At 47.2% G+C, this 12,120-nt stretch overlaps 1 protein-coding gene across 1 annotated transcript; it reads right to left on the reverse strand.

Annotated features, from left to right (window-relative positions):
• Nucleotides 1-4,053: 4,053 nt before the first annotated feature.
• hsd17b12a (hydroxysteroid (17-beta) dehydrogenase 12a) lies at nt 4,054-11,096 on the reverse strand (the record flags this gene model as incomplete). The annotated part of the gene is given in 8 exon segments (XM_079583207.1): nt 4,054-4,230; nt 7,266-7,415; nt 8,245-8,310; nt 8,529-8,610; nt 8,895-8,974; nt 9,712-9,776; nt 10,988-11,054; nt 11,056-11,096. Coding segments are annotated over 8 exon segments (695 nt in total), but the record flags the coding sequence as incomplete, so codon positions are not given.
• Between the last annotated feature and the right edge of the window lie 1,024 nt (nt 11,097-12,120).

Raw genomic sequence — 12,120 nt, forward strand, 5'->3', positions numbered from 1 at the left:
TAAAGTGGCTATGATAGTTAGCATCAGAGGTCGCTATGCTAAAGTGGCTATGATAATTAGCACCAGAGGTCCCTATGCTAAAGTGGCTATGATAGTTAGCATCAGAGGTCCCTATGCTAAAGTGGCTATGATAGTTAGCACCAGAGGTCCCTATGCTAAAGTGGCTATGATAGTTAGCACCAGAGGTCCCTATGCTAAAGTGGCTATGATAATTAGCACCAGAGGTCCCTATGCTAAAGTGGCTATGATAGTTAGCACCAGAGGTCCCTATGCTAAAGTGGCTATGATCATTAGCACCAGAGGTCCCTATGCTAAAGTGGCTATGATAATTAGCACCAGAGGTCCCTATGCTAAAGTGGCTATGATAGTTAGCACCAGAGGTCCCTATGCTAAAGTGGCTATGATCATTAGCATCAGAGGCCCCTATGCTAAAGTGGCTATGATAGTTCGCATCAGAGGTCCCTATGCTAAAGTGGCTATGATAGTTAGCACCAGAGGTCCCTATGCTAAAGTGGCTATGATAGTTAGCATCAGAGGTCGCTATGCTAAAGTGGCTATGATAATTAGCACCAGAGGTCCCTATGCTAAAGTGGCTATGATAGTTAGCATCAGAGGTCCCTATGCTAAAGTGGCTATGATAGTTAGCACCAGAGGTCCCTATGCTAAAGTGGCTATGATAATTAGCACCAGAGGTCCCTATGCTAAAGTGGCTATGATAATTAGCACCAGAGGTCCCTATGCTAAAGTGGCTATGATAGTTAGCATCAGAGGTCCCTATGCTAAAGTGGCTATGATAGCATCAGAGGTCCCTATGCTATAGTGGCTATGATAGTTAGCACCAGAGGTCCCTATGCTAAAGTGGCTATGATAGTTAGCATCAGAGGTCCCTATGCTAAAGTGGCTATGATAGTTAGCATCAGAGGTCCCTCTGCTAAAGTGGCTATGATAGTTAGCACCAGAGGTCCCTATGCTAAAGTGGCTATGATAGTTAGCATCAGAGGTCCCTATGCTAAAGTGGCTATGATAGTTAGCATCAGAGGTCACTATGCTAAAGTGGCTATGATAGTTAGCATCAGAGGTCCCTCTGCTAAAGTGGCTATGATAGTTAGCATCAGAGGTCCCTATGCTAAAGTGGCTATGATAGTTAGCATCAGAGGTCCCTATGCTAAAGTGGCTATGATAGTTAGCATCAGAGGTCCCTATGCTAAAGTGGCCATGATAGTTAGCATCAGAGGTCCCTATGCTAAAGTGGCTATGATTGTTAGCATCAGAGGTCCCTATGCTAAAGTGGCTATGATAGTTAGCATCAGAGGTCCCTATGCTAAAGTGGCTATGATAGTTAGCACCAGAGGTCACTATACTAAAGTGGCTATGATAGTTAGCACCAGAGGTCCCTATGCTAAAGTGGCTATGATAGTTAGCACCAGAGGTCCCTATGCTAAAGTGGCTATGATAGTTAGCATCAGAGGTCCCTATGCTAAAGTGGCTATGATAATTAGCACCAGAGGTCCCTATGCTAAAGTGGCTATGATAGTTAGCACCAGAGGTCCCTATGCTAAAGTGGCTATGATAGTTAGCATCAGAGGTCCTTATGCTAAAGTGGCTATGATAATTAGCATCAGAGGTCCCTATGCTAAAGTGGCTATGATTGTTAGCATCAGAGGTCCCTATGCTAAAGTGGCTATGATAGTTAGCATCAGAGGTCCCTATGCTAAAGTGGCTATGATAGTTAGCACTAGAGGTCACTATACTAAAGTTGCTATGATAGTTAGCATCAGAGGTCCCTATGCTAAAGTGGCTATGATTGTTAGCATCAGAGGTCCCTATGCTAAAGTGGCTATGATAGTTAGCATCAGAGGTCCCTATGCTAAAGTGGCTATGATAGTTAGCACCAGAGGTCCCTATGCTAAAGTGGCTATGATAGTTAGCACCAGAGGTCCCTATGCTAAAGTGGCTATGATAGTTAGCACCAGAGGTCCCTATGCTAAAGTGGCTATGATAGTTAGCATCAGAGGTCCCTATGCTAAAGTGGCTATGATAGTTAGCATCAGAGGTCCCTATGCTAAAGTGGCTATGCTAGTTAGCATCAAAGGTCCCTATGCTAAAGTGGCTATGATAATTAGCACCAGAGGTCCCTATGCTAAAGTGGCTATGATAGTTAGCACCGGAGGTCCCTATGCTAAAGTGGCTATGATAGTTAGCATCAGAGGTCCCTATGCTAAAGTGGCTATGATAATTAGCATCAGAGGTCCCTATGCTAAAGTGGCTATGATAATTAGCATCAGAGGTCCCTATGCTAAAGTGGCTATGATAATTAGCACCAGAGGTCCCTATGCTAAAGTGGCTATGATAGTTAGCATCAGAGGTCCCAATGCTAAAGTGGCTATGATAGTTAGCATCAGAGGTCCCTATGCTAAAGTGGCTATGATAGTTAGCATCAGAGGTCCCTATGCTAAAGTGGCTATGATAGTTAGCATCAGAGGTCCCTATGCTAAGGTGGCAATGATAGTTAGCACCAGAGGTCCCTATGCTAAAGTGGCTATGATAGTTAGCATCAGAGGTCCCTATGCTAAAGTGGCTATGATAGTTAGCACCGGAGGTCCCTATGCCAAAGTGGCTATGATAGTTAGCACCAGAGGTCCCTATGCTAAAGTGGCTATGATAGTTAGCACCGGAGGTCCCTATGCTAAAGTGGCTATGATAGTTAGCATCAGAGGTCCCTATGCTAAAGTGGCTATGATAGTTAGCTTCAGAGGTCCCTATGCTAAAGTGGCTATGATAGTTAGCATCAGAGGTCCCTATGCTAAAGTGGCTATGATAGTTAGCATCAGAGGTCCCTATGCTAAAGTGGCTATGATGACAGTTCATTTGATAAAAACCATCAGTCGAGTTTTGACCCATTTTTATTCACAAACGTAGAAAATACAAACCAGTGCGTTCGAACATTTCACAGAAGCACTTTTTATATAAAAACCGTCGGACACGAGTCACCGAGGAACCGGAAATACTTTCACTTAAATACAAAGCTCCGCTCGATCCCCCTCGTCGTCTCGGACTCGGCACAAATACACGACTTACAAAAGTACAAAAAGAAACAAAAAAAGAGGCACATTTGGTACAAACTCCCACAAACATAAAACACAGACTGATCCGAGGTCAGTTTGACAAAGACTGAAGCTAAAATCTGTTTGGGGCTGGTCGTCACACACCAGGGGGCGCCGTGATGAAGGGGTTCGTTTGTCCTCGGGGGCTGGTCGTCACGAGGGTCTGGGGCCGGTTTTCATTGCGTTTCGTCCCGTAGCATTTGAAAGCTAAGTCCTCGTCGCGTGTCAGATGTTTGAGTGAAACACAGCGGCGGGAAACTCGTTAAAACAAACCGTGAATTAAAACAACTGTGGATATTTTAAAACTTACTCCACCTCAAAACACACACTTTCCCCCTAAACTTATGCTAAAACCCTCCCAAAACATGAGCAATAGGGCCCAGAGCAGAGCCGGCGTGACGACCAGCCCCGGGACAGAAGAACAAAACGTTGATATTCGTAACGAGTGAAGTGAGAACAGAAGCTCAAAGTTCAAATAATCACAATAAATAATTCAGAATAATAAATACTCATTATTATCATGAATCCCCTCCACCGTGTGGCGCTCTTCAGCTGTGGAGCGTGAGGTTTTCCTGGAGGCAGTGAGGGGGCGGGGTCAGGCGGTGGGGGGCGGGGTCAGGCGGAGGAGGGCGGGGTCAGGTGGTGGGGGGCGGGGTCAGGCGGTGGGGGGCGGGGTCAGGCGGTGGGGCGTTTGGTTTAGTCGGTCTCGCAGTCGTTCCGCTTCCGGAGGCAGGTTGGGTCAGGGGGCGTGGTCAGGCGGTGGGGGGCGGGGCTTTAGTCGGTCTTGCAGTTGCTCCCGTTCTGCTTCCGGAGCTGGGTCGGGTCAGGGGGCGTGGTCAGGCGGCGGTGGGCGGGGCTTTAGTCGGTCTTGCAGTTGCTCCCGTTCTGCTTCCGGAGCTGGGTCGGGTCAGGGGGCGTGGTCGGGCGGCGGTGGGCGGGGTCAGGCGGCGGTGGGCGGGGTCAGGCGGCGGTGGGCGGGGCTTTAGTCGGTCTTGCAGTTGTTCCCGTTCTGCTTCTGCTCCCGGAGGCGGCGCCGCTGCAGGTAACCCGTCCTCTGGAGGCGGTTCATCCGAGCGCCGAAGAAAATCACCAGGTTAATGGGAACCAGCTTAGTCGTCAGCCAACCCTGGAAGTACAAGTACAAGTACTGGGTTACCATGACAGCGTGGCGGAAGTACCCGTTGGTCTGGCTCTGCAGTAGTATATGCAGTAGTACAGGGGTGGCCAACCTGCGGCTCTCGAGCCGCATTCGGCTCTTTGCATGATTGGATATGTTTAATACAATGCAGCTCTTTGCAAAATAATGGTAAATATTTCCCATAAACTGTAACAGTCTTTGACCAAAAATCCAACCATCGTCCTACAGACCATGTTTCCATCTCTACATGAATGAGAGTCTGAATCTCCTCCTTTTGGAGGCGCCGTGTAAAAGGAGCCCGTGCGGCAGCCTCAGTCACAGCAGGATGTAGTTAAACAACAGGCAGATCGTGGCTCTGGGATCAGCTTCTGCTTTTCAGGTTTCTGATCAGCTGCTCTTTATTTGATGCAATTTGGGCTCATATTCACAGAAAAAGATCAAAATTAGGAAATGGAAAAAGTGGAGCTCTAACGAAGCTTATGATGTGAAGTGCGACATCGTAACGCGGAAATACACAAAGACATGACTTTTCTTTCACATGTGACAGAAACTGTAACAGATAAAACTTAAAACAGACTCTCAGTCGTCCAGAGGCTCCTGGTTAAAGTTTATGAACTTTGTGCAGCCGAGAGTGCGTCTCTGCACAGTCCAGTCAGGATGAAGCTGCACTGAGCGCACAGGCCAGGGGCGAATCAGAGGAGGGGGCTCAGTGGGCAGGGCCCCACATACAAACACACCCCAGCGTAAAAAATAAAAAATCTAATTCTGTCTCAGTCAGAGCAGAAAGCACAGAATGTCAGTTAATATACATGTATTTCAATCTATTTGAGAAGTAAAACCATTCAATCTAACACAATTATTTAAAAAAAGAAAAGAAAAAAGGCATAAAGTTATAGTTTATTGTGATTAAATAAAACGGTCAAATTCTATTTAATCACAATAAACTCCCGCCCCGGGATCTCGCTAATGGTCGGGGCCTTTGTGGCTCTTCACAGGATCAAGGTTGAAAATTTCGACTCTTGGTCTCTGACGAGTTACCCCCCCCTGCAGTAGTATATGCAGTAGTATATGCAGTATAAGTACTGGTTACCATGACGGCGTGGGGGAAGTACCCGTTGGTCTGGCTCTGCAGTAGTATATGCAGTAGTATATGCAGTAGAAGTACTCGTTACCATGACGGCGTGGGGGAAGTACCCGTTGGTCTGGCTCTGCAGTAGTGTATGCAGTAGTATATGCAGTAGAAGTACTGGTTACCATGACGGCGTGGGGGAAGTACCCGTTGGTCTGGCTCTGCAGTAGTGTATGCAGTAGTGTATGCAGTAGTATATGCAGTAGAAGTACTCGGTTACCATGACGGCGTGGGGGAAGTACCCGTTGGTCTGGCTCTGCAGTAGTATATGCAGTAGAAGTACACGTTACCATGACGGCGTGGGGGAAGTACCCGTTGGTCTGGCTCTGCAGTAGTGTACGCAGTAGTATATGCAGTAGAAGTACTCGTTACCATGACGGCGTGGGGGAAGTACCCGTTGGTCTGGCTCTGCAGTAGTGTATGCAGTAGTGTATGCAGTAGAAGTACACGTTACCATGACGGCGTGGGGGAAGTACCCGTTGGTCTGGCTCTGCAGTAGTGTACGCAGTAGTATATGCAGTAGAAGTACACGTTACCATGACGGCGTGGGGGAAGTACCCGTTGGTCTGGCTCTGCAGTAGTGTATGCAGTAGTATATGCAGTAGAAGTACACGTTACCATGACGGCGTGGGGGAAGTACCCGTTGGTCTGGCTCTGCAGTAGTGTATGCAGTAGTATATGCAGTAGAAGTACTGGTTACCATGACGGCGTGGGGGAAGTACCCGTTGGTCTGGCTCTGCAGTAGTGTATGCAGTAGTATATGCAGTAGAAGTACTCGTTACCATGACGGCGTGGGGGAAGTACCCGTTGGTCTGGCTCTGCAGTAGTGTATGCAGTAGTATATGCAGTAGAAGTACTGGTTACCATGACGGCGTGGGGGAAGTACCCGTTGGTCTGGCTCTGCAGTAGTGTATGCAGTAGTGTATGCAGTAGAAGTACTCGTTACCATGACGGCGTGGGGGAAGTACCCGTTGGTCTGGCTCTGCAGTAGTATATGCAGTAGTATATGCAGTAGAAGTACACGTTACCATGACGGCGTGGGGGAAGTACCCGTTGGTCTGGCTCTGCAGTAGTATATGCAGTAGAAGTACTGGTTACCATGACGGCGTGGGGGAAGTACCCGTTGGTCTGGCTCTGCAGTAGTGTATGCAGTAGTATATGCAGTAGAAGTACTGGTTACCATGACGGCGTGGGGGAAGTACCCGTTGGTCTGGCTCTGCAGTAGTGTATGCAGTAGTATATGCAGTAGAAGTACTGGTTACCATGACGGCGTGGGGGAAGTACCCGTTGGTCTGGCTCTGCAGTAGTGTATGCAGTAGTATATGCAGTAGAAGTACTGGTTACCATGACGGCGTGGGGGAAGTACCCGTTGGTCTGGCTCTGCAGTAGTGTATGCAGTAGTATATGCAGTAGAAGTACTGGTTACCATGACGGCGTGGGGGAAGTACCCGTTGGTCTGGCTCTGCAGTAGTGTATGCAGTAGTATATGCAGTAGAAGTACTCGTTACCATGACGGCGTGGGGGAAGTACCCGTTGGTCTGGCTCTGCAGTAGTGTATGCAGTAGTATATGCAGTAGAAGTACACGTTACCATGACGGCGTGGGGGAAGTACCCGTTGGTCTGGCTCTGCAGTAGTATATGCAGTAGAAGTACACGTTACCATGACGGCGTGGGGGAAGTACCCGTTGGTCTGGCTCTGCAGTAGTATATGCAGTAGAAGTACACGTTACCATGACGGCGTGGGGGAAGTACCCGTTGGTCTGGCTCTGCAGTAGTGTATGCAGTAGTATATGCAGTAGAAGTACTGGTTACCATGACGGCGTGGGGGAAGTACCCGTTGGTCTGGCTCTGCAGTAGTGTATGCAGTAGTATATGCAGTAGAAGTACTGGTTACCATGACGGCGTGGGGGAAGTACCCGTTGGTCTGGCTCTGCAGTCCCACCGTCTGCAGCTCCGCCTGGACGTATCTGTCGGGCGTCGGTTTGTCCAGAGTCGGGGTTCGGATCCGGGTCATTTTGGTGACGACGAAGAACGGGAGGACGCTCTGAGGTAAACAAACAAACAAACAAACAAATAAACAAACAAATATAAACAAATAAACAAACAAACATAAACAAATAAACAAACAAACATAAACAAACAAATATAAACAAACACACAAATATAAACAAATAAACAAACAAATATAAACAAATAAACAAACAAACATAAACAAATAAACAAACAAACATAAACAAACAAATATAAACAAACAAATATAAATAAACAAACAAACATAAACAAACAAATATAAACAAACACACAAATATAAACAAACAAACAAATATAAACAAATAAACAAATATAAACAAACAAACAACTATAAATAAACAAACAAATATAAACAAATAAACAAATATAAACAAACAAACAAACAACTATAAATAAACAAACAAACAAACAAACAAATAAACAAATATAAACAAATAAACAAACAAACAAACAAACAAACAAATAAACAAACAAACATAAATAAACAAATAAACAAATAAACAAACAAACATAAACAAACAAACAAACAAATATAAACAAATATAAACAAATATAAACAAAACAAACAAATATAAACAAAACAAATATAAACAAACAAAGACAATAAAACATTTAAGTCACAAACAAATAAATGTTTGTGACTTAAATGTTTATTTAAGTCACAAACATGTAAGTCTGGGAGAAACAAAAACGTTCCTCTTCATCGTGAGGTTAGAGTCTTCTCTGAGGAACCGTTTCTATAAATAAACTGCTCCATCTTTAACCCGCAGCTCCGCGCTCGGCCACACGGGGGCGCCACAGACCGTCTCATTCTGCAGCTCAGGCTAAAGCAGAGTTTGTACCTGGATGATGATGCCCTGTCTCCTGTACTCCTCCTGCAGACCACGGGAGAAGAAGTCCACGAACGCCTGGAGGCAGAGAGAGAGAAGACAGAGGAGTCAGGGACGTTCAGGAGGAGAACGAGGAGGTTCAGAGTCAGGGACGTTCTGGAGGAGAACGAGGAGTCAGGGACGTTCTGGAGGAGAACGAGGAGTCAGAGTCAGGGACGTTCTGGAGGAGAACGAGGAGTCAGGAACGTTCAGGAGGAGAACGAGGAGTCAGAGTCTAATGTGATGTTGAGTCAGACCTTGCTGGAGGAGTAGACGGTCAGCAGAGGCAGAGGGTACATCCCACTGGCCGATGAGATGTTCAGGATCACACCTTTAGACCTGGACACACCACAGGAAACACAGAAGATCAGATGACTGGTTTTGAACAGCCGGGACTGGGTTTGAGGAACACGTGGAGTTCAAGACGAGCAGAAACATTCATCTGCTGAAGGAACTCTCCAGTTCTTCATCACTGATGGGCGGAGCTTCAGCCTGATCTTCAGGGGTCAGGGGGGGGTACAGGGGTGATTCCTGAGGCTGAGGGAGCCGTCGCTGTGAGAGTGTCTCTCCCTGACCGTTTGCAGAGTGTCTCTCCCTGACCGTTTGCAGAGTGTCTCTCTCACCTCTCCACCATCCGGGGCAGGACGAGTCGGGTCATCTGACAAACCGAGGTGATGTTCACGTTGATCATGTTGGTGATGAACTGCAACAAAAACATCAGAGTTACTGAGGAACTCCTTATTAGGCAGACAGGAACGAGAGGCGGAGCCTGAGGCGGAGCCTGGAGGCGGAGCCTGGAGGCGGAGCCTGAGGCGGAGCCCGTGAAAAACATCAGGATTTGTGACATGTTGGAGTCACTTCCTGGAGAGAAAGTGACGTCACATCTCTGAGTATTATGGGATGTCTCTGAGTATTATGGGATGTCTCTGAGTATTATGGGATGTCTCGGAGTATTATGGGATGTCTCGGAGTATTATGGGATGTGCAGCAATAATAAACTAATGGACATTTAAAAGTTAAAACACTTGTTTTTACAGCAGCTAATGCTAGCTCATGGACCTGTAAGCTAACGGCTGCAAAGATGGCGGATCTCCATGGCAACTGGACTTTCCCGAACTCTAAACGTCAAAGAGTTTGATTCAGGTTTATCTAAGTTTTTAGTCAAGTCTGAACTGGTTTGAGGATCACACAGAGGCCCCGGCTTTACCCAAATCTGAGCTCCAAAAACACGGATGAAAACACAAAAGTGAATAAAGCCACAGAAAAGAAAAAAATTAGAACAAGATCCGTTTGGAGAATTTGAAAGCTAAGACCTACAAATCTGACCGAGTCGAGCAGCTTTTAGATTTGGGTAAAGCCGAGGTTAAAATAACTGATAATGGAAAGCACAGCCTCCTGAACCGTCGTCTGGACCGGGGAGTTTGGTGAAGTGAGACTCACGTTGTCGAGGTCCGGGATGTGCAGGTAATACTCGGGGTACGGGTAGGACACGCCCACGTTATTCACTAAAACAAACAAACAAACAAGATCAGAACAACAAACAAACAAACAAACAAACAAACAAGATCAGAACAAACAAACAAACAAACAAACAGGGTACGACACGCCCACGTTATTCACTAAAACAAACAAACAAACAAGATCAGAAAAAAACAAACAAACAAGATCAGAACAACAAACAAACAAACAAACCAGGTACGACACGCCCACGTTATTCACTAAAACAAACAAACAAACAAGATCAGAACAACAAACAAACAAACAAACAAACAAACAAGATCAGAACAAACAAACAAACAAACAAACAGGGTACGACACGCCCACGTTATTCACTAAAACAAACAAACAAACAAGATCAGAAAAAAACAAACAAACAAACAAACAAACAAACAAACAAGATCAGAACAAACAAACAAACAAACAAACAAACAAACAAACAAGATCAGAACAAACAAACAAACAAACAAACAGGGTACGACACGCCCACGTTATTCACTAAAACAAACAAACAAACAAGATCAGAAAAAAACAAACAAACAAACAAACAAACAAACAAACAAGATCAGAACAAACAAACAAACAAACAAACAGGGTACGACACGCCCACGTTATTCACTAAAACAAACAAACAAACAAGATCAGAAAAAAACAAACAAACAAACAAACCAGGTACGACACGCCCACGTTATTCACTAAAACAAACAAACAAACAAACAAGATCAGAACAAACAAACAAACAAACAAACAAACAAGATCAGAACAACAAACAAACAAACCGGGTACGACACGCCCACGTTATTCACTAAAACAAACAAACAAGATCAGAACAAACAAACAAGAGATGAGGAGAAGAAACGCTGAAATGCAGATGTTTGGGCTCATTGTTGCACATGTGTGTGATCGAACACTGAGGACGTGGTGTCAGTCACTGTCCAGCAGGGGGGCAGCAGAGACTGACCTGTTTAAACACGTCACATGTTCAGGCAGTGACTGACCTCTGACCCGCCTGAACCGAGTGCATTTTCTTCAGTTCAGCTTTACCCAAATCTAAAAGCTCCTCACGCGTTTTTGTCACATTTTCATGCTTTGGTTGAGCTGTTAGATTTGGGTAAAGCTGGTGAAGGGTCAGAGGTCAGACCGGTCATGTCTGGAGCGACTGAGGTGCACATGTTAGAGTCTCCTGCACACGCGTGCGTATGTTTCTCCCGTGTCTCACCCAGGACTCCGACCTCCAGCCCCTCCAGCCCGGCCTCGATCTTCGGGTAAATGTCCGACTTCCCGAAAGTCTGCGGCGATCGTCCGAGTCTCCACGTTATACTGCTCCTCTGAGGAGAGAGGAGGAGGAGGATCAGAGGAGGAGGGGGGAGGAGAGGAGGAGGGAGGGAGAGAGGAGGAGAGAGGAGAGGAGGAGGAGGAGGGCTCAGAAGGAGGAGGAGGGAGAGAGGAGGAGGGAGAGAGGAGGAGGAGGAGGGAGAGAGGAGGAGGAGGCTCAGAGAGGAGGAGGAGGAGAGAGGAGAGAGAGGAGAGAGAGAGAGAGGAGGAGGGAGAGAGAGGAGGAGGAGGAGGAGGAGTGAGAGGAGGAGGAGGAGGAGGAGGGAGAGAGAGGAGGAGGAAGAGAGAGGAGGAGGGAGAGAGAGGAGGAGGGGAGAGGAGGAGGAGGAGGAGGGGGGAGGAGGAGGATCAGAGAGGAGGAGGAGGAGGAGGAGGAGGAGGAGGAGGAGGAGGAGGAGGAGGAGGAGGAGGAGGAGGAGGAGTGAGAGGAGGAGGAGGAGGGAGGAGAGAGGAGAGGAGGAGAGAGGAGGAGGGGAGAGAGAGGAGGAGGATCAGAGAGGAGGAGGAGGAGAGAGAGGAGGAGGAGGAGGAGGAGGAGGAGGAGGATCAGAGAGGAGGAGGAGGAGGAGGAGGAGGAGGAGGATCAGAGAGGAGGAGGAGGAGAGAGAGAGGAGGAGGAAGGAAGAGAGAGGAGGAGGAGGAGAGGAGGAGGGAGGAGAGAGGAGGAGGAGAGAGAGGAGAGAGAGAGGAGAGAGAGGAGAGAGAGAGGAGAGAGAGGAGAGAGAGAGGAGAGAGGAGAGAGAGGAGAGAGAGGAGAGAGAGGAGGAGAGAGAAGATGAGAGAGGAGGAAGAGAGGAGGAGAGAGGAGGAGAGAGGAGGAGAGAGAGGAGGAGAGAGAGGAGGAGAGAGAGGAGAGAGAAGAAGAGAGAGGAGGAGGAGAGAGGAGGAGAGAGGAGGAGAGAGAGGAGGAGAGAGGAGGAGAGAGAGGAGGAGAGAGAGGAGAGAGAAGAAGAGAGAGGAGGAGAGAGGAGGAGAGAGGAGGAGAGAGAGGAGGAGAGAGAGGAGAGAGAGGAGGGG

This window comes from Gobius niger (genome assembly GCF_951799975.1).
Source record: "Gobius niger genome assembly, contig: SCAFFOLD_132, whole genome shotgun sequence".
Classification (NCBI taxonomy): Eukaryota; Metazoa; Chordata; class Actinopteri; order Gobiiformes; family Gobiidae; genus Gobius; species Gobius niger.